Source organism: Chionomys nivalis, chromosome 6, assembly GCF_950005125.1.
Source record: "Chionomys nivalis chromosome 6, mChiNiv1.1, whole genome shotgun sequence".
NCBI lineage: Eukaryota > Metazoa > Chordata > Mammalia > Rodentia > Cricetidae > Chionomys > Chionomys nivalis.
Window position 1 is genome coordinate 19884447 of NC_080091.1, and position 19295 is coordinate 19903741.

General features: G+C 41.2%; 2 protein-coding genes across 9 annotated transcripts in view; one reads left to right on the forward strand and one right to left on the reverse strand.

Moving 5' to 3' along the window:
- The window catches only part of Pus10 (pseudouridine synthase 10), a 69828-nt gene extending 64403 nt beyond the window's left edge, over positions 1-5425 (reverse strand). For 3 of the 8 annotated variants that reach the window (XR_009057240.1, XR_009057241.1, XM_057771350.1), the window contains exons 1-2: positions 5074-5423; positions 2822-2962 (exon numbers count right to left, since the gene is read on the reverse strand). Coding sequence is in view for 5 of the 8 variants with exons in the window: in XM_057771350.1 (XP_057627333.1) it covers positions 2822-2947 (126 nt within the window). In the remaining 3 variants the exon portion in view is untranslated. Of the gene's footprint in view, positions 1-2821; positions 2963-5073 lie in introns of all 8 variants that reach the window. The other 5 variants (XM_057771351.1, XM_057771349.1, XR_009057242.1 and 2 more) reach the window with 4 other exon arrangements.
- A 218-nt stretch (positions 5426-5643) lies between these two features.
- Positions 5644-19295, forward strand: part of Pex13 (peroxisomal biogenesis factor 13) — a 28296-nt gene continuing 14644 nt past the window's right edge. The window contains exon 1 of the mRNA XM_057773230.1: positions 5644-5773. Within this exon, the coding sequence (XP_057629213.1) occupies positions 5676-5773 (98 nt within the window). The 5' untranslated portion in view covers positions 5644-5675. The remainder of the gene's footprint in view (positions 5774-19295) is intronic.

Here is a 19295-nt window from a genome sequence, read left to right on the forward strand (position 1 = left end):
GTACTTTGATTTGTGTCTTTAATGAAATACTGGTGACTGAATTTATTGTTAATCCACTTAATCCACAAACCAATCAAATGCCTACTATCTATGTGAATATTTTTCTGAAAGAATTTCACAATCAATGAAGCTAAAGCCACAATCTTAAATAGAAAAGCTCAACCAACAAAGTTACAAATCTGGTTTTTAGTTTTATTGAGAAGGTCATTCAACTACTAATTTAAAAAAAATCAATTCTAATTACTAACACATAAAAATATAAACTGGGATAGAGATGTAGCTTATTGGTAGAATACCTGCTTAGCATGCATGAAGCCCTGGGTTCCAACTCCAACAGCAAAGAGACAGAAAGACAAAGACACACACACACACTGGAAAGTACAAGCTGATTTTCATCCTTGCTAAATTTTTTAACACCTCACAGCACAGTTAATGTGAAATCTCATCATTTAGAGGTTGAGCAAGTGAAGATAATTTTTGAAACAATTTGTCAAAATATCTAGATGACAGTTCTAAAATTTGGCACCACAATTACAATCCATTTATATGCATTAAGCAAAAGAAGCCCTCTTATACATTTTTGTCTAATTTCTGTCATTCCTGTATTAGAATGTAAAAACAAGCCTCCCCTCATAAACACCCCAATACTTCTGCTAGTCCCCCCACCTAAATGCTTGTGCTTCTTACACATCAGGTTTGATTGTTTAGTTATTGGATAAATCATCTGAATTCAGTCAGATTATACTAAACTTAGAACATTTTCCATTCAAACATTAGCACTCCAATCTTCACCAAGAATTCACACATACACACATACAGTATGCTATGACCCACACAATGTTAATTGCTACCTAATGTCTGCAACATGAGAATAATATAATATGTATGTGTGTGCTCATGTACAGCTCTATATAACTGGAACAAAACAAAGCCTAAAACATTTTTTAAAAAGCCTTCAAATATTGTGTTTATATGTATTCAAAAGTATATTACAGGACAAAGTTGCTGACAGTCCCCTCTATAAAATGTATTTGAATCCAGTACATTATTTCTATAGTGCAAGTGTGTGGAAAAGGGACATAAGGAAGACTGCACAAAACTGGATATAAGCTGAGCGTTTACACACAGCGACTATCGCTGCGCATGCCACTTCTGGTTTCCAATTGCTTTCACATACTTAATAGATCATGTCCTTAAAACTCCGTGAGGTAGAGGTGATCACCATTCCCACGTACAGAGAAGTAAACGGAAGGTGAGCAGGGACGAACTGAGATTCAAATCCACATCTTGTAGCTCCAAATCCTAGGCTTTGGGTTCAGACATACTGTTCAAGTCCTAGCTTGCTCACTTAATAGCTGTTTAACTTTGGGCAGGCTGCTTAACCTCTCTGTGTTTCAGTTGCTTCATCTGAAAATAGAGATAATCACAGCATGTACTCACAAAAGATTAAATGAAAGCTTGACATGCAAAAATGAATGATGAGCACTAGGATCTATTATTATATTATTATTTCTAACAGTATAAACAACAATGATATAGAAAAACAATGTACACAATGATTTGCCTTTGAAAAGAACATCTTTGTTAGTATCAACCATATGTCACAGGCATATTTTATACTGTGTGAAAATGTTCTACTCAATGGCACAGCTCTCTGTGTATTACTGTAAATGTAAAAAAATCTATAAGTTTCTTGTGTTACTAGTATCAGAAATAATGATTATGCTAAGCACTTACTTTTAAAGACTTCCTGACACAGCCAGGTCGCACAGTTCCTGACAATGCGGACTGCACGGCTGTGGACGGTGGGCCCTAGATTACACTGCCTGCTAACACTGCATCTTACACCTTAATTTAAGTTCACTTCATGAGGCTTACAGGAGTACAAAGTCGTCGAAGGACATCTTCTCAGAACATATCCCCTTCATTGAGTGAAGCAAGCGGGTAGGCTGGGGACATGGATGGATCGGTGCCAGGATTCACTGGCACATGTGAAGCCCTGGGTTCACTGGACAACACCAGAAGAATATATATGTATATATAAATGGTAATACACAACAAGGGAAATAACCAGGACAAGCAGCACGGCCTGCTGGGTAAAAGTACTTGGCACACAAGCCTTCTAACCTGCTTGATTTCCCAGAGTCTATGATGGAAGGAGACTAGCTTCCACACATACATCTGTGTCACACACACACACACACTACCACCTTCCACATATACATGTGTCTGTCACACACACACACACACACACACACTACTACCTTCCACACATACATCTATGTCACACACACACACACACACTACTACCTTCCACACATACATCTGTGTCACACACACACTACTACCTTCCACATATACATCTGTGACACACACACACCATATTCATAAATATATGCATATTCATAAAAATAATAGACAAAAATTTATTTTTAAAAAGTAACCGAACTCATTTTCTACTAAAAGAAGAAATCAGGACTATGACCCTGCCCCTCCTGCTGCATAGCATTAACGTCAGGGAAGAAGCATCATCTTATGATATTTTGTTTAGATGCCCTTTATAAAATGTATACACAAGTAACGAATGTAGCAAAAACAAAGTTCCCTTTCTACATTAATTGTTAAATGGTAATGCAATCAATCAGAAAGCAACTGTATTCCTAATCAAATGTTTAAGGCAATTAATTGCAGTTCCAAAATGACCTTAGTAGGAATAGTTTAATTAACTTACCTTGTTTGTGGAGTTATGGACCACTGTGCTCAGAGCTAGTGACATTCATTCTAAACTAAAAAGGCATCCCTGAACGTAAAAAGAAAATACCTTGGATGGGCGTTTGTAAGGTGCATGAAGATCCACACCACAGAATCTGAAGACACATCTGGGACAGGTCCCAGAACTGAGCAACATCTGGGCCACATGCTTGTTTTTCTCAGTCAGTGGAAACATGCTGAATAATTATAACTAGAAGAAAAGAAAGTGAACAGTTTTAGTGATTTATTGCTACATACAAATATGCCCTTAAGAAGAAAAACTAGCTTTCTTTTGAAAAATTCTATTTTGTATTCAACAATACTTGTCATATCTATATTCTAAACTATGAACTTGACTATGTGAGTATGTGAATTATAGGGGCCAGGCTCATTCTGCACATGACAGTAAGAACTTTCTAACACCAGGCCTGGGGACGACTCCATTACCTATGTAAACCTTTTGAGAAAGTGCTTAAAATATGATGACATACTCTTCTCTTAAAAAAAAAAAAAAAAGGAAGAAAAAAGAAAAAAAAGAAAAAAAAAGTCACGAAACCGTGTGGTCAAGTATTTCTTCCACTATCTGAATCCCTTCCAGCAGCTCACTTACCCTGCTCATTTAATGTCAAGTAAAGAGTCTGTGAGGAGCTGGAAATAATTATGTAAAATGAATCCTCTGACCAAGTGTAGTGGTCCACACTGGTAATTTCAGTACACAGGAGCCTGAAGCAAGCAGATCACCATGAATTCAAGATCAATCTGGGCTTAATAGGGAGTCAAAGCCAGTCTGGGCTACAGAGTAAGACTCTGGAGAGGAAGGGAGGAGTAGAGAGGGAGGGGGAGGGGAGAGGGTGGGGTAGGTAGGGAGAAACCCCTAACAGAGAAATGCTGTGGAATAAACCTTCTGTATACTGTAAAGATGTGTTGCGCTTATTGTTAATAAATTGGCCCATGGCTAGACAAGATTTTCAGGGCAGAGAGAATGCTGGGGAGAAAAAGGGTAGAGTCAGAGGAGACACCATGAGACCCAGAGCAATCAGGCTAGGAGCCTTGAGGCAGCATATGGATTAATATGTGGTTATTTTATGGGTTAATTTAAGCTAGCCAAAAACAAGCCTAAGCTATCAGCTAAGCATTTATAATTAGTAGTAAATCTGTGTGGTTATTTGAAAATGGGTTGGCCAGACAGAAAAGCACACCTACAGAGAAACTTTAGTATTAGTTAACATGAAGCATTTGATTCAATACAGAATTAACCTTTAATTCAAAAAAGAAACAAATACACTTTCCTTTAAAAAAAATAGAACAAAAAAAGAAACAAAACGAAACAATAAGCTCTTTCAAAAGGCAGTGAAGGCTTTCAAAAGGCACAGTGAAGCCTTACCTCTGGACTTAATTAACAATGTTCAAATTTAGGTTCTTCCTTTTGGCTTAAAGACTGAACGCTATTTCTCCAGAGGTCACTAGAATAAAAGTATTGTGCAAAGCCAACAAGTAACCAAAATCTCCGGGCTCTGAAAAGGTCCCAAACTTGTTGAGAATTGCCAAACCTCCTGTCCTAAGTGATTTGATGGAGTCTCAAGCAACTCAAACAAACGAAACCCTCGTGAGTGTGTTAATAATCAAAGTACGGGGCTGTAAAAGGACACAGTACCATTCTCAACTAGCAGAAATCCAGCGACCTCTCAAGCACGTTAACATTAAAAGAACATACGCCTTGAAGATGGTTATTTCACCTCGATGTGATGAAAAGGCAGGATTTTGTCAACAGAAATGAGTCATGGTCTGATGCTGGACTTACCTTGGAAAACAAGCCCGAGAAATACCTCTCACCCAAAGTTTTTTCAATGTGGGTGTCCGCTGTTAAGACTTTTGCTGTTTGTTTCTTTTACAGAAGAACTGAAAAGTTGCAAAAGAAGCCCTTCCCAGGTGTCAGGCTCTCTACGAGAACCCACTCCCTTCTCCACAGACCACGTAACCAGCCCAGTCTCACGAAATGGGGAGGAAAGACTTTTTTTGTTCTTACAATTACAACAATAATAATAATAATACTCGAAAATGGAAGAAAGAGTAAAGCACGTGGGGGGAAAAACCTGAGATAGTCTGGGTTTCCACCATAAAATCTCTTTAACTGCATTACCACATGCACAGGCGTGGTTGGGAGGAGAGGCATGGGAAGCGCTCACAGCCCTTAACTCTCTTTGCTAAGGTTCTAGTAACTTCCCACTCACTCCACCTGGCTAACAAACAAAAAGGAGTCCAGCCGCACCTTTTTTGGCATCCAGTCTCTAACCCCTCACCTCATTACCTCCTCGGCCTTACCTTCTCCCAAGCTGCTGGAGCCAAGACCCTTTGGTCGGAGGTGGGATGGGGAAGACTAAAGACAGCGCACCTGCGGCGCCTATCAGTTCTGTTCCCCAAGGAAACGAGAGCTTTAGAAGAAAAGTACCAGGCCTTTCACGAAAGGAGGACGTGAAGGCCCCCTCTTGCTTACAGGGCGATCTGTAAGGCTGCGGGGCTCGCAATCGTGGACTCTGGGTAGCCCCGCGAACGCAAGCCCGCAAAGGGCTTCCCTGCTAGCCCTAGGGGGTCGACCGGCAAAGAAACCTCCGTGGGACTCGGCATCTAGGGCATATTAGCTGCTGCCAGAAATGTCGATGAGCCCCTACTCAAATTTGAAGCCCAATCTAGGGAAAAAATCAAAAAGGAAAGTTCCGCCCCTCCTCCCACGCCAGCCCTCGTGAATTAGATGTCCCCGCCCTCCATCGTCTCTCAGGTTAAAGCTGACCACAAGCCTCGGCCTGACGTCAGGCGTGGGCGGGGTGGAGGGCTCGGCGCTCTGCCCGTCACGCCTGGCAAGCGAGGCGCTCCTTCTTCTAGCCGACGCAGTCGCGGCCCAGAGCCGTAGCGGAGCAGGCGGAGAGATGGCGTCTCAGCCGCCGCCGCCCCCGAAACCCTGGGAGACCCGCCGAATTCCCGGGGCCGGCTCGGGCCCGGGTGCGGGCCCCGGTCCCACTTTCCAGTGAGTGTGAAACCTTTGGGACGCGAGTTTTGCAGCCAGGGCGGGGACCTGGCAGGAGGCGGTTGAAGCCGTTATTGGGGGGGAGGCATCGCCTTCTCGCCGCCGGCCCCGGGCGAACACCCCAGGGTCTCCGAATCTGACATCTGCTGGCGGTGCAGCCGCGAGGTCTCCCCCGGGGTGTCCTGTCGGCTTCACGGGTGCCGGTGCTGGAAAGAAAAGCAGAGGCTTTTTATTTGCGGCACCTGGGGGACGCGGCAGCCTGACCGGCTTCAAAGCTTCGAGCTTGGGTCCGTGACCGAGCGCGACGTCCGCCTGGCCTGCACGAGAATAGGGAGCAAAAGTCATTGGAGAGGCTGTTTACAGATGCTGGTCGTAACGCCCCAAAGGTCACTTTTACGTAACCTAGAACCCAAGCTTACACCCCGGCATTCTTTTTCAGCATAACTTAGCTAATGTTTCGGGTTGAGAGTTGAAAGAACAAGAATTCTAAATCTGCGGGTGGCCTTTGTTGTGCCAGATTGTGTTGTGGCTGTCTGTCTAAGACCTGTAAAGTTTTTATTTGCTTTGATTTAAATCAGTAACACATGGGTCTGCAACTTTTAAAGGTTTACAGCACAATTAGAGTTTCACGAACGTGTGTATTTTCTTTTGGGTAGATAGACATCTTAATCCAGGCGACGTGATTCCGGGGCACATTGGTGCGTTGTTTTTTTTCCTGACATGTCACTATCTCAATATCCTGGAGCTCTTCTCTGCTGTTGGGAAATCGGGTGATCTTTTAAAGTGTTGAAACACTTGGACACAATTAACTAATCAATATAAGCAAAGTGGCTTAACTGTATTTATTAAGCCAGAACAACACTTAGAATGCTTCTAAGTGTGTTCTTTGCTTGATAGCTATCCCGGCAAATTCCAATCTTAAGTTTTTGGATTTGTTTGTTTGGTGAATGCGTGTGTGTGTGTATGTGTGAACAGTAAATTTTATGATTGGATTATCTGTACCTGTTTATATCTGTATTACCTTTAGTATTAATGGTTATCCCATTAATGTTGGCCTTATCTCTCATTTGTAAGCCTAGCTTTCTTTTTCTAATGTACTGCCCGAATTCTGTATTGTATTAAGGTGTTTACTTATATTCCTATGTGAATTGAATTCTTTTTAAATATTGTACTTTTTGTCTTTGAATATGTTTTATAACTTGAGAAAAATTTTACATTGGAAAAGAATTTTTATTGAAAAATTTTCATTATCTCCTTTTATAGATACATGGTTTTCTCTTTGAGGTTTTATGTAATACCTACGTCCATTTTAACATAATTACACACGTCTGTATTTTTTCCATCCATGTCAGTAACTACAGTATTCAGTGCCCAGAGTGTTTAAGAATTCCTCCTTTCATTTCCTTCCTTCCATCTTTCCTTCCAAACAAGTGTCTTGCTTATGGAGCCTAGGCTGACCTTGCAATACCATGGTCTTGCTGCCTAAGCTTCCCAAGCGTTGGGATTTACAGGCAATCCCCTGTGTTTTTCTTTATCTGAGAAAAGTCTTTGCAACAGTTGTAACCTTTACATTCCTTGAACACTATCCCATCTATTAAACCAGTGGTTCTCATCCTTCCTAATTCTGTGACCCTTTAATATGGTCCCTTATGTTATGGTGACCCACCCAACTATAAAAAGTATTTTCATTGCTACTTCATAAATGTAATTTTGCCACTGTTAGGAATCATAATGTAAATACTTTTTGGGAAAGGTGTCATGGCCCACAGGTTGAGAACCTCTGTATTAACCACTGTCCCAGAAATACTTTCTGATAAAAGAAGCATTATCTTTTTTTTTGTTGTTAGTTTGTTTTTGTTTTCCCCGAGATAGAATTTCTCTCTCTGTAGCCCTGGCTATCTTGGAACTTGCTTTGTAGACCAGGCTAGCCTCGAACTCATAAAGAGCCACTGTGTGTGCCACAGTGCCACTATCAGGCTCTGAATGTGCCTTGAACTGTAAAATACCTACTCTTTGGTTAGCAAGAACTCAGGAGATCATCTGTCTTAACATCAGGAGACCTACTTTTTTCCTGTCTTTTTTGTTTTCTGGTAGTTGTTTTGTTTTTTTGATAATTCTAATCATCCTTGTCTTATTCTTGCCTAGGAATGGCTCCCCCTCCACACAGTCTGCTTCCACTGTTTTTCTGATTGTTTGTTTGTTTGTTTTCAGCAAACTGTATTAGGCTTCCATATGGTTTTCTTTGTATTCTGGGTTGGAGTCGTAGGAATATTTAGGTTTGTCTTTGGTGCCTTTAATGAATTTCAGAAAAATTTCAGCCATTTTTTTTCTTAGAATGTTGCAGCTCCTGCTGCTGCGCCTCCTCCTTATCCTCCGTGTGTGTGTGTGTGTGTGTGTGTGTGTGTATGCATGTGTGTGTCTCCCCCCCCCCTCTCGGGTTTTTTTGCAGACAGGGTTTCTCTGTGTAACCACCCTGACTGTCCTGGAACTATAAAGGATCTGCTGAGAATATAATGCAGAAGTTTAGGCTGTTTTCATTGTTTTGACACGGTAGATCTAGGGAAATTAAGTTAATTAAGAGACTGTTTGAGGTAACATTAATTCATACTTTTTAATTACTTGAAAGTCAGGTTAGTGGAAGTAATATGAGTGAGGGAAATAATTTATGTTGGGCATGGGCTGATCAGACCTGTACCATTGAGATGCCTTATTTAAGGGGAACTTTTGGACGATAAAACATTGAATGGCCCTGAAGTAAGAACCAGATGTCTGATAAAGTTTCACATTAGTCACCCCCAAGTGAAAATGGGCCCGGGGCAAGAAGAGGGGTATAGGTGGGCGGGTTGCTGGTTTCAAGAGGATGGTAAACCAAGCTAGCCTTAAATTCACAGCGATTTATACACTCCCTCTTTTTAATTTTTTTCCTTTTTTTTCCTTTTTTGTCCTTTTGAGACAGTCTTGATAAATTGATTAGGCTGACTTCAAACTCAAGATCCTGTCTTGCCTCGACCTCCCAAGACAGACCCGGGTGGGGGGTGTGTGTGTGTGTGTGTGTGTGTGTGTGTGTGTGTGTGTGTGGAGACCGGAGATCAACCTCAGAAGTCTTCCTCTATCACTCCCCACCTTATTTTTTTGAGACGAGTCTCTCACAGGAGCTAGCCCATTAGGCAAGACGGCTGGCCCAGAAGACCCTGGGAACCTTGTGTCCCCATCTCTGGGATTACAGGGATATAAGTGCTAAGGATTCAAATCAGGTCCTCATGCTTACACAGCAAGAACTTCACCTACTTAGCCATCTCTCCAGCCCTAGGCCTTTATTTCTTGATGGACCCTGTATCCTATTAAACCAGTCATTGAGTGCATAGATTGGAAGGTTTGGGGTTTATTTATAATTTTCTTTAGGTCTGACTTTTGTCTTCTATGAATTGCTGAGAAATCCTCATCTGTTTTGTTTTTTAATATACTAAGCGGATCTCTGTGAGTTCGAGGCCAGCCTGGTCTACAAGAGCTAGTTCCAGGACAGGCTCCAAAACCACAGAGAAACCCTGTCTCAAAAAAAAAACAAAAAAGAATTCTCAGTGCCTTGTTCTCTGATGCTTTAATAACACACACAAGTGGCTTTTCTGGTTAAGTCTGATTATGCGGTCTACCCGAGCTCCAGGTCTACCCAAGCTCCAGGTCTACCTGAGCTCCAGGTCTACCCGAGCTCCAGGTCTACCCGAGCTCCAGGTCTACCCGAGCTCCAGGTCTCAGGTCTCCACTCTCTTCAGTGCATAGCAGCTGATTTTCTTCTTGTGTGTGTTAGGCTTACAAGGTGCTCTGTAAAGTGCAGCATCGTGTCTAAGATTCCTAATGCATCTCTTCACATTTACATGTTCATTATTTCATTCGTTTATTTTGTTTTTTAGTATGTATATATAGCCTTGGCAGACCTGGAACTTGCTATGTAGACTGGCTAGCCTCAGATTCAGAGATGCTCCAGTCTCGGCCTCCCGAGTGCTGATATCAAAGGTCTTGCACAACCATGTCCAGCTCATTTGACTTTTTTAAATAGATAATACTGTTGTATCACTGATCATTTTAAATATCTAAAATCTTTGCTTTGGGCTATTGTTTTTCCTTTAATTTTTGTTAATTACTACTTTTTGTTAACTGGTTTCTTGTTTTTGTTTTTTTTTTACTTCATGTTTATGGCATCTCTAAAATTATGAATTGTAGAATTTTACTTTCCTCCACATTTTTTCTCTCTCCCTGCAGGGTAGTTTTCTTGCTTCTACAGTGTGAACCCTAGCAGCCTTTTCCACATAAGGATCAGGCATAAAAACAGTTGATTGGACCAAAGATATCATATAGTTGTAAAGATATTATAGTATTACAATATTAAATATTGACTGTAGAAGTTAATTTGTCTCCTGGGTTTTTTGTATTTATTTATTTTTGACATTTTCTTACATATAAACAATGTATCTTTTGGTTTTTCAAGACAAGGCTTCTCTGTGTAATGCTCCTATCTGTCCTGAAACTAGCTCTTGTAGACCAGGCTGGCCTCGAACTCACAGAGATCCCCCTGTCTCTGCTTCTCGTGTGCCGGGATTAAAGGTGTGCATTACCACCGCCCGGCTTTCTTTTGTTTTTGTATCTTGATCGTATTGTACATCTCCCACTCCCCCAGGCACCTCCAATACATTCCATCCCTCTTCACATCTTTTCTGTAACCAGCTGAGCACTTCCTGTTGGAATGTTGACTGACATTGTTGGCTTGATTTTTGCAGGTTGCCATAGCTGTGATGAGCTGGGTTGGGATGGTCTTGTCATGTCCAGAAGACAGTATTTCATGGTACTCCTCCCATTGGCTCTCATATTTTTCTCCGCCTCCTCTTCCCCAGTGTTTCCTAAATTTGTAGATCAAGGGTTGATAGAGATGTCCCATTTAGGGCTAGTAATCAGTAGTCTCTTATTCTCACTTTGACGACTGCAAAGACGAGCTTCTCTGGCCAAGGAAGGGCAGCCCTATGTGTATAAACACAAATGTTTAGAGGGTAGTGTAGGACATACCTATTTAGCAAAGCCAACAGTATCAGGTGTGTGTCCACTCCCGCCCCAGGCCTTTGATCTGACTAGTCATGGGCTTTTGACATGTACCAGACACAAATTCCTTCCTGTGTAGCAGGCCTCTAAGGCCTCTAATCCAATCAAAAAGTGATTGCTTACTTTTTACCATTATTATTGGGTGCATCTTGCCTGGCAGGTTATTATTGTAGCATGCAAGGGTCACTGCTGGGTAAAACCATTGATGGGTTTCCTCTCCTCCACGTCCACCCCCATGGCCTACATAATATCTTGTGGCAGGGGAAAGTTTTTAAGTCAGTTCCAGCTTGATTTCTACACAGTCAGCAGCCGAAGCGTGCTGCTTGTCAGCGCTGCTGTGCTGCTCTAGCTCCTAAAGGCCACCAAGAGTAACGGCAATAACCTGTTTGGTTCTGGAAAGGTGTGCAACTTCCTTTAAGAAATGGTTGACAGCAAATTGTGTACTATCTTTTATTGGCACCAAGAACCTGACTCTTAGCCTCAGTGAACTAGTTCCACTTGAGTAGGACACTTCGTTTGTTATTTCTAGTTTCCTGACTCACCCTGTGACTCCTGAAGTGAGGCCTGCAGCATCAGCCTCCAGCACATTGTGTTCTGTTTGTGTTTTGTCTCCTAAGTGTTAAGTCTAAATGCATCCGCTTTTCTCCTATGCTTTTACTTTGAGGCAGAACTGCTTTGTCAGAGCGTAAATGTGCAGTTTGCTATTTGGCCCTTCTCAAGTTTTGTTTCCTTTTTAAAATGTTGGATTCAGTTATGTTTCTTTGGTTTGGGGAGGGGGCTTTTTTTAAACAATCATTTTATTTTACATACCAATACCAGTTCTCTCTCCCTGCCTCCTCCTGTTCTTTCTTCCCCCCCAACACACTTGGTATCCTCTCCTCAGAGAGGGTGAGGCTTCCCATGGGGAGTCAACAAAGTCTGTCACATCACTTGAGGCAGGACCACGGCCCTCCCCCCAGTATCTAGGCTGAACAGCATATCCATCCTTGGGGAATGGGCTTCAGAAAGCCAGTTCATGCACTAGGGATAAATACTGGTTCCACTGCCAGTGGCCCCACAAACTGCCCAAGTCACCCACATTCACGGCCTAGTTTAGTCCTGTGCAGGTTCCCCTGCTATCAGTCCAGAATCAGTGATCCCCCACTGGCTTGGGTCAGCTGCTTCTGTGGGTTTCCCCATCATGGTCTTGACCCCTTGTTCATATTATCTTTCCTCCCTTTCTTCAGCTGGACTTTGGGAGCTCAGTCCAGTGCTTAGCTGTGGATCTCTGCATCTGCTCCCATCAGTTGTTGGATGAAGGCTCTATGATGACAGTTATCAATCTGATTATAGGGGAAGGCCAGTTAAGTTACCCTCTCCAATATTGGTTAGGGTCTTAGCTGGGGTCATCCTTGTGGATTCCTGGGAATTTGCCTAGTGTCATAATGGCTCCCTCTATCAAGATATCTCTTTCCTTGCTCTACCTCTCTGTCTTTCCCCCAACGCCACCTTCCCAATCCCTCATGTTCTCCTCCCCTTCTTCCCTCATATCACTCCCCTTCTACCCTCAACCTTCCCCCTTCCCCAAAAGCTCCCAATTAACTTAGGAGATTTTGTCTATTTCCCATTCCCGGGGGATTCATGTATGTCTCTCTTAGGGTCCTCCTCCTCTCCTGGCTTTTCTGGGGTTGTGGACTTTAGGCTCATTATCCTTTGTTTTATGTCTAATATCTACTTATGAGTGACTACATACCATGTTTGTCTTTTTGGGTCTGGGTCACCTCACTCAGGATGGATTTTTCTAGTTTCCACCCATTTGCCTGCAAATTTCAAGATGTCATTGTTTTTACTGCTGAGTATTACTCCATTGTGTAAATGTACCACATTTTCTTTATCCATTCTTCAGTTGAGGGGCATGTACATTGTTCCCAGGTTCTGGCTATTACGAATATTGCTGCTATGAACACAGTTGAGCAAATGTCCTTGTGGTGTGAGTGTACATCCTTTGGGTGTATGCCCGAGAGTGGTATTGCTGGGTCCTGAGGTATGTTGATTCCCAATTTTCTGACAGATCGCCATACTGATTTCCAAAGTGATTGTACAAGTTTGCACTCCCACCAGAAATAGAGGAGTGTTCCCTTTAGAGTGTTCCCTTTACCCCACATCCTCTCCAGCATAAGCTATTATTGGTGGTTTTGATCTTAGCAATTCTGACAGATGTAAGATGGAATCTCAAGAGTTGTTTTGATTTGCATTCCCTGATGACTAAGGATGTTGAGCATTTCCTTAAGTGCCTTTTGGCCATTTCAGATTCCTCTGTTAACAGTTCTCTGTTTACACCTGTATCCCATTTTTTAATTGGATTATTTGGTATTCTGATGTCTAGCTTCTTGAATTCTTTATATATTTGAAGATCAGTGCGCTATCAGATGTGGGGTTGATGAAGATCTTTTCCCATTCTCAGACTGCCGTTTTGTCTTGTTGACCGTGTCCTTTGCCTTACAGAAGCTTCTCATTTTCAGGAGGTCCCATTTATTATCCGTCTCAGTGTCTATGCTACCAGGGTTATATTTAGAAGTGGTCTCCTGGGCCAACACATTCAAGCATACTTCTCACTTTCTCTTTTGTGAGGTTCAGTGTGGATGGATTAATGTTGAAGTATTTGATCCATTTGGACTTGAGTTTTGTGCATAGGGATAGATATGGATCTATTTGCATTCTTCTACATGTTTACATCCAGTTATTCTAGAACCATTTGTTGAAGATACTTTCTTTTAGCTTCTTTGTCAAAAATCAGGTGTTCATAGGTATGTGGATTAATATCCGGGTCTTTGATTCGATTCCATTGGTCCATCTGTCTGCTTTTATGCCAGTACCAGGCTGGTTTCAGTACTATAGCTGGAAGTCAAGGATGGCGATGCCTCTGGGAGTTCGTTTATTGTACAGGATTATTTTGGCTATATGAATTGAGTATTGTTCTTTCAAGGTCTGTAAAGAATTGTGTTGGGATTTTGATGCAGATTGCATTGAATCTATAGATTGCTTTTGGTGGGTGTTGAGGCCCGTGTGGGTCTAACACAGATTCCCTAACTGGACTGGAACAGAATCGCGAGGAATAATCAGATGCAGCTTACACGGTCATCATTGAAGGACATCTCAGGGTCTTTTCTCCTCGATCTCCCAAAGACCTCCCTGCGTTTATTATCCAGACAGCTTATATATCATCACATAAATTGGGGGGAGGGGGGATACATTAGACTCTTATCCTAGGTAACCACGTGAATGGCCTTTTGTCACACCTGCATTCTACCTGTATGCTATCTGTAACTTAGGCCTGAATTAGCATCTCTATAAGATATCCTCCAAACATTCTGACCATTGTTAGGCAGAGACAGCTTGTCTGCAGAGCTACGTGACCCCCTAGGATGGGGCCTATGGCTTTATCGCCTGGCTGCCACACCATACAAAAATATGGGCCTACAAGTAGGATTGCCATTTTTATTATGTTGGACCTTCCTATCCAGGAGCGTGGGAGATCTTTCCATTTTCTGGTATCTCCTTCAATTTCTTTCCTCAAAAACTTAAAGTACTTATCGAGCAGGTCTTTCACTTTGGTTAGTTTTACCCCAAGATATTTTATGTTATTCTTGGCTATTGTGAAGAGTGATGCTTCTCTAATTTCTTTCTTGGCCCATTTATCATCTGTATATATAGGAGGGCTACTGATTTTTTTTTTTTTTTTGAGTTAATCTTGTATCCTGCCACATTACTAAAAGTGTTTATCAGCTGTAGGATTTTGGGGGTCACTTATGTATACTATCATCATCTGCAAATAGCAAAAGTTTGACTTCTTTCTTTCCAATTTGTATTCCCTTGATCTCCTTTTGTTGCCTTATTGCTCTAGCTAGAACTTCAAGTACATATTGAATAGATACGGAGAATATGGGCAGCCTTGTCTTATTCTTGATTTTAGTGGAATCACTTTGAGTTTCTCTCCATTTAGTTTGATGTTGGCTTGCTGTATATTGCCTTTATTGTGTTTATGTTGTAATAAGAGCAGCGGGCTACGTTCCTGGCACCCGGCCGCCCGCACGGCTAGCTTTATACCCGAAATAATTACACGGAAACTGTATTCTTTTAAACACTGCCTGTCCCATTAGTTATAACCTCTTATTGGCTAGCTCTTACATATTGATCTAACCTATTTCTAATATTCTGTGTAGCACCACAAGCTGGCTTACCAGGAAAGATCTTAACCTGCGTCTGTCTGGAGTGGGAGAATCATGGCGACTGACTCGGCTTCTTTCTCCCAGAATTCTGTTCTGTTCACTCCGCCTACCTAATTTTCTGTCCTGTCAGGGCCAAGCAGTTTTCTTTATTAATTAACCAATGAAAGCAACAGATAAATACAAGACCCACCTCCATCATGTTTAGGTATGTTTCTTGTATCCCTGACCTTTCCAAGACCTTTATCATGAAGGGGTGTTAGATTTTGTTGAAAGCTTTTTCAGCATCTAATGAGATCATGTGGTTTTTTTTTTTTCTTTCAGTTTGTTTATATGGTGGATTACACTGACAGATTTTTGTATGTTGCACCATCCTAGCATCTCTGGGATGAAGCCTGCTTGATCATGGTGTATGATTTTTCTGATGTGTTCTTGGATTAGGTTTGCCATAAAGAGTGGGGTATTGAAGTCTCCCACTATTAGTGTGTGGGGTTTGATGTGTGATTTAAGTTTTAGTAATGTTTCTTTTATAAATATGGGTGCCCTTGTATTTTGGGGCATAGATGTTCAAAATTGAGACTTCATCTTGGATTTTTCCTGTGACAAATATGAAATGTCCTTATCTCTTTTCATTAATTTTTATTTGAACTCTGTTTTGTTAGATACTAGGATAGCTACACCAGGTTGTTTCTTAGGTCCATTTGATTGGAAAGTCTTTCCAACCCTTTACTCACAAAAAAAAAAAAAAATGTCTGTCTTTGAGGTTGAGGTGTGTTTCTTGTATGCAGCAGAAGGATGGATTCTATTTTTGTATCCATTCTGTTAGCCTCTGTCTTTTTATAGGCGAATTGAGGTCGTTGATATTAAGAGATATTAATAATCAGTGGTTGTTAGTTCCTGTTATGTTTGATTTTGTTGTTGTTAATATTGTGTGTATGTTTCCCTTTGGTTTTTGCTGGTGTGAGGTTATCTATTACCTGTGTTTTTTGTGGGGTATAGCCAACTTCCTTGGGTTGAAGTTTTCCTTCTAGTACTTTCTGCAGAGCTGGATTTGTAGATAGGTATTGTTTAAATCTGGTTCTGTCATGGAATATCTTGTTTTCTCTGTCGATGGCAATTGAAAGCTTTGCTGGTATAGTAGTCTGGGCTGGCATCTGTAGTCTCTCAGTGTTTGAAGAGCATATGTTCAAGACCTTCTGACTTTCGGAGTTTACATTGAGAAGTCAGGTGCAATTTTGATAGGTCTGCTTTTATGTTACTTGACCTTTTTCCATTGCAGCTCCTAATATTCTTTCTTTATTCTGTATGTTTAGTGTTTTGATTATTCTGTGATGAGGGGCCTTTTTTTTTTTTTTTTTTTTTTTTGTCCAGTCTATTTGGTGTTCTGTAAGCTTCTTGTACTTTCACGGGACTGCCCTTTAGGCTGAAAAATTTTTCTTCTATGATTTTGTTAAATATATTTCTGTGCCTTTGAGCTGGGCTTCTTCTATCCCTATTATTCTTAGGTTTGGTCTTTTCATAGTAGCCCAGATTTCCTGGATATTTTGTGTTAAGAATTTGTTGGATTTAGCTGGATTAAGTGGTGGTGGCTCACACCTTTAATTCCAGCACTCAGGAGGCAGAGGCAGGTGGATCTCTGTGAGTTCTAGGCCAGCTAGTTCCAGGACAGGCTCCAAAGTAACACAGAGAAACCCTGTCTCAAAACAAACAAACAAAAAAGAATTTGTTGGATTTAACATTTTCTTTTATTGAAGAATCTTATTTCCTCTACCGTTTCTTCAGCACCTGAGATTCTCTCTTCCATCGCCTGCATTCTGTTGTTTATGTTTGCATCTGTAGTTCCTGATTGTTTATTCAGATTTTTCATTTCCAGAATTCCTCTGTGTTTTCTTTATTGTCTCTATTTCAGTTTTCAAGTCATGAACCATTTCCTTCACCTGTTTGATTATCTTTTTTCTTGGCTTTCATTGCTTTCTTTAAGGGATTTATTGATTTCCAATTTTTTGTCTTTTCCTCTCCTTCTTTAAAGGAATTTTTCATTTCTTCTTTAAGGGCCTCTATCATCTTCATAAAGTTATTTTTAAGGTCGTTTTCTTCTGCTTTATCTGTGTTGGGATGTTCAGGCCTTGCTGGTGTAGAACCACTAGTTTCTGTTGGTGCCATGTTGCTCTTTGTGTCTCTGAATGTGTTCTTACACTGTCGTCTGCCCATCTCTCCCTCCAGTGGGCGCAGGCGGGGCTGTGCCTCTGGTGATAACTGATGCAACTCTAGGGCTCCTCCAGGCAGGCCGAGGCTCTGGTGGTCACTCCTCCAGGTATAGGCGGGTACAGGTGGTCACAGTCATGGTAGGGAATGGTTGGGGGTATGGAGAGGCTGCTCCCAGATCTCTGGGGTTTTGGTAGGGGAGCACAGTATGTGTCTCCAGGGACTAGGGCCTAGAATGCAGGGCCCTCCAGCTGGGAACCCAGACACACATCTCTAGGTGCGGTCAGGGCCAAGCTGTTTGTTTTTAAAGTAAGATTTGGTGTTACTTGTTTATAATGTTGAATTAAAGCTTTATCCTGGCAACAGATATTACTGTTTTGTAATTAAACGTGAAATAAACAAGGATCATGTGTGGTTGAGGAAACACACATCCAAGCCACATGTGTGGAAACCAGAGTATTACTTTTGGGAGTCAGTTTTCTTCTCCCACATAGTTCTAGGGATCTAACTGACATCATCAGGTCTGCAAGGCAGCATTTTTATGCACTGAGCTATCTTACCAGCCCTGATTGTCCTACTTTAGAATAGAATGGAAAGAAAAAGTCAAATGCAATCTGTAAACTAATTAAATTTTGTATTCAAAATCCAGTTTTTAAAGACATTTAAGGGGAGCTAGAGAGATAGCCCAGCACTTAAGAGCACTTGCTGCTTTTGCAGAGAAGCATGGCTTGGTGCCCGGCTCCAGCATGGCAGGTCATAAGCCTCTGTAACTCTAGCTTCAAGGGCTTCAACACTTTCTTCTGGCCACTATGGGCACTGGATGCTTGTAATATATATACAGACAGACAAACAAAGCATCCTTCACGTAAAGTACAAATATATTTTTAAAGACATTTGACTCTTCAAACTCAATGATAAAGATAAATACTAAAAAGACAGTGATTAAGCTCATTTCATTGTGAAGAAAGTGAGTTGATGAGGTAACTTTGTAGGTAAAACGCCTGTCATTAGACCCGATGACTGCAGCCACACCCTGGGACCCACATGTGAAAGAGGACATAATGCCCCCTACTGTCCTCTGACCTCCATATGCACACTGTGCCATATGCCTAGTCCCCATAGTCATACACGAAAAAAGTATTAAAAATTCAAGTGACAAAAGTATGTAGCTGATTCTACATACTTTTATGTAGAATGGTAAGATTTTAAAGTGGCCTAAAGGAAATAAAAAGATAAACATTATTACCCTTCAGAGGAATGCAGATGCAGACCACAGTGAAACTGGATGCGGTGGCACGTGCCTATAATCCCAGAGCACTTAGGAGGTTGAAGCAAGAAGATAAGTTCAGGGGCATCCCTGGTTTTGTAACAAGTTTGAGGCCAGCCTGGGCTACATGAGACCCTGTTTCAAAACAAATAAAAGGACCAGAGTGAGATGTCACTCTTCGGCCATTGTGTTAAATACTTAAAATGCCATTAACAAGAACGTGGGGAATCCATCATCTCAAACACTGTTGGTGGGAATGTAAAGTTACAGTATGCTTTGGAAACTAATCTGGCAGTTCCTGCAAAAGTAAAATACAATATTTAGTATACACACCACAATTCACTATAGGTATAGACCATGAAATATAAAAATGTCTTACAAATCTTATATATAAGTCTTCATTAGTGGCATTACTGAAAATAATCAAAGCATGGAAACAGTCCAGATGTCCCCAAACTGATAAATATGAATAAATATGATAAATATGAATAAAGACAATAAACTTTGTCTATAATGAGTAATGAATATTCCAAAATCTGAAACTTCGTGAGGAATGACATAATGCCACAAGTAGAAAGAAAAAAATTACCTCTGACGTCAGGTGATAAGCTGAGGTTAAATGTAGCATTTAACCTGTAATTCAAGCACTTAGGAAGCTGAAACAGAGGGAGCATGAGTTTGAAGTCAACTTAGACAAGTCCTAAGCTAGCCTGTAGTAAGTAATGAAATCATGTCTCAAAAAAATAAATGTATTAAA